Genomic DNA, 3,427 nt, shown 5'->3' with positions numbered 1-3,427 from the left:
TGATTATAAACAGTGTATTTAGGAGTAGAGCTCTTAAAGAAGGTGACATTTGGGAAAAGACTGGGCTCGAGTAAAGAATATGGAATCAAGAGTTTGTGACTCTACATAGAGCTGGTGCCCACTCAATATTATGAATATTATCACCTGATTCAATCAAATAAATGCCCATCTTCTTGAACATGCACACTTTGAAATCTCCTTGAGAGTCCTTAGACTTTCATGGCAAATTATGCATCACTAGCTGTCTTTTATTATGCAGATATATGGAAATGAGCTTGAGGCTTCCAGTACTTTTTATTCCTTTGCTCTTATTTATTTATATTTTTATTTTTTTAGGTAATGGGAAAATTCATGATGGGACTTGAGAATCACACTTACAGTAGCGACTTCATTTTGATGGGACTGTTCTTTTCTTCCAAAACAAATCTGCTTTTCTATTCCTTTATATTGATTATTTTAATTATGACTGTAGTAGAAAATACAGTCATGATTCTCCTTATCCACAGGGACCCACGGCTTCATACTCCAATGTATTTCCTGCTCAGCCATCTCTCTTATATGGATATCTTGCATATTTCCAATATTGTTCCCAAAATGGTCACTAATATTCTATTAGGCAGCAGAACTATTTCCTTTGCTGGTTGTGGCTTCCAGATATTTCTATCCCTCACCCTCTTGGGTGGTGAGTGCCTTCTCCTGGCAGCAATGTCCTGTGATCGCTATGTAGCCATCTGTCACCCACTGCGCTATCCCATTCTTATGAATGGCTATGTCAGCAGTCTCATGGCTACAGGGTCCTGGCTTGTTGGGACTGTCAACTCAATAGTTCACACAGCTTACACACTCCATCTTCCTTTCTGTGGCTCAAGAGCTATTGATCACTTTTTCTGTGAAGTCCCTGCAATGTTGAAATTGTCCTGTGTGGACACAACACACTATGAACGAGGAGTTTATGTAAGTGGCATCATTTTTCTGCTCATCCCTTTTTCCCTAATCTTTGCTTCTTATGTCCAAGTTCTCCTTACTGTCCTCCGAATCAAATCATTTGAAGCACAGAAAAAGTCGTTTTCCACCTGTTTTTTCCACATGGTTGTGATTATAATGTACTATGGGCCATTTATTTTCACATACATGAGGCCTAAGTCATACCACACTCCAGGCCAGGGTAAGTTCCTGGCCATATTCTATACCATCCTCACTCCCACACTCAACCCAATCATCTACAGCTTTAGGAATAAAGATATTTGGGGGGCGATGAAAAATATGCTTAAAAATAATGTTATGCATAAAAATAGAAAAAATGCTTGATCTGTGTGTTTTATGTATTTCTATATTCAATACCTAGAAGAACTCCATCATTAGTTTCTCCTGAGAAGAAAATTATAGTCTCCATCTCTCTAAGTATGGAAAGAAGTGCATATTTCCAAACTTTTGATAAAGTTTTCACATGCCATTGCTTTGTAAATACATCCGTCATATGATGTGCTGTTCACTCTGAGATCCTAGTTACAATCACCCAAGTTCCTTATAAAGGTAAATGATGACCAATGTCTTCCAGCTTCTTCCCATCAAAATTTTAAAAATTTGTGAGAATTGTTTTTTTTTTAATACATCTAGACACAGGTTATACAACAAATGTATTTCCATAAAATTATCTGTATTTTCTTTAAATGTAGTAAAATTATACCTAAGGATGCCAAAGAGCGGGGCCGGTATCTGGGATGTCAATGTAACTGGCTATGATAATATAAATATAATTATTTTATAATAGAGAGAATACTGTATTCATCATGATATCTACCATGAAGAATACTGAATGCAGAACAAAAAAGTCACTTGTCGTGTTGTGTAGGTAATTAGTTGTGTAAATTCAGAGAGGAGGGGTCATCCATGGGAGTCAACATAAGAAACAAGGTTTTAATTAACTTGTGACTTTGTTGCATTCTTGTTTGCATTGTTTCCTTTTATATTTTAGTGAAATGGAAATATGAGATCAGAGATAAATTTTTCTTTAATAAAATGAATTTTGTACCTTAGTAACCATGTTTCTATATATTTAGCCCACTGTAGTTACTATTTTTTCTTTAAATAAAGATTGAATATGTAAAATGTTGAGTTGAGAGTTTCTATGCTATTAGCTTGCCTAGGATATTTGCATAACTCTTAAATTGAGTCATCTCCAAGGTCTACACTTAGTTTTTTCATTGTACATAGTGTTGCTTCCTAATATCTGCTTACTCCACACCCTTTTCCTCTTCTCTCTAGTGACCCACGACAAGACTAGATGCCCTTCCCCTTGAAGACAATGCACCCGTGAGTATGTCTGTAACTATATCATGATAATCTCATTCTCTAACTTTCTCATGGTGGATTTCTTGAGAAAGGGAGTATATATACATCCTTGTATTTCATATCTTATATTTCCATCAGCAATTAAATGTGAGGCCTACCATCAATATGATTTAATTTTCCATTTAAAATTTTGTGTTTGGATTCCAAAAAGAGTATCCCATCCAAAACTGACATTCAATCATTTCATCAATGATGAAGTTTTCATTCTAAGGAAATAGTTAAAAGATGGGGTACAGGAAATTTAAAAAAAAATTCAAAACTAAAGAATAGCACATACTATCTTTGCAGAGAATGAAAGTAAAACATATTTACTAATTTGATAGGAGTGTACTGATGCATTTTATATACCAGCAAGTACAAGATAGAATAAGCACTTTTATTTTCTCCCTGAACTCTAACTTATTCCTTCACTCACCATTTTTAAGGTCTCTAAGAAAGGGTGTACATGACTTCATAAAAATTGTGACAAAGGTTATTACTGACCTTAGGTCATTCCACAAGACCAACTTGCAACTATCCACAGAGAACACAATATTGTGAGGACTCTAGAACATGAATATGGAGATAAAACACCACCCTGAACCACAGAGACTAAAAAAGATGACATTAGAAGAGTAAGATGAAAGTCTATGCTCCAACCACTTTGTCTCTCACACCAGGCTGGTATGGCACCACACTGAGAGGACCCTTCTGGGCATATGATTCACTCAGTAGGAAAAAGAAAGCCCAAAGCAGACATGTATTCTCCCCCAGTATTGTGGAATTCATATCAGCAGGCCCACTCAACCTTAACTCATGAAGATCATGGAGGCAATCAGCAGGGTTTGTCCACTGGATATCAGCTTGTGATGGAGAAGGGAAGTGATGCATCAATTAGCACTTGGATCTTGGAAAATTGAGTTCCTACTCACAGTGATGCATAAGTATAAATCCTAACCAGTGGCTTTGCACTTTTGCAGAGAGAGATGGTGGCTCTGCCTGATGAAACAAGTTGATTGGCATTACTGCTTTATTTGGGTTCACAAAGGTGAGCCTTTTTGGGTCTTGAAGGCTGTTCTTCCATACCATTCATTTA

General features: G+C 36.4%; 1 protein-coding gene across 1 annotated transcript; it reads left to right on the top strand.

The window, feature by feature from the left end:
* The first annotated feature begins 279 nt into the window (after positions 1-279).
* On the top strand, positions 280-1,308 carry LOC138923019 (olfactory receptor 2AJ1-like). Its single transcript, XM_070259546.1, has one exon. It carries the CDS (start codon positions 340-342, stop codon positions 1,306-1,308), a length of 969 nt encoding a protein of 322 aa, XP_070115647.1. The 5' UTR covers positions 280-339.
* The last annotated feature ends 2,119 nt before the right edge of the window (positions 1,309-3,427 follow it).

Source organism: Equus caballus, unplaced genomic scaffold (assembly GCF_041296265.1).
Source record: "Equus caballus isolate H_3958 breed thoroughbred unplaced genomic scaffold, TB-T2T haplotype2-0000440, whole genome shotgun sequence".
In the NCBI taxonomy this organism is placed as follows: domain Eukaryota; kingdom Metazoa; phylum Chordata; class Mammalia; order Perissodactyla; family Equidae; genus Equus; species Equus caballus.
This window is presented reverse-complemented; position numbering and strand designations above follow the sequence as displayed.

What these genes read in the sequence shown, in the direction of transcription:
- LOC138923019 (XM_070259546.1), top strand. Translation starts at nt 340, where the DNA reads ATGGGAAAATTCATGATGGGACTTGAGAATCACACTTACAGTAGCGAC.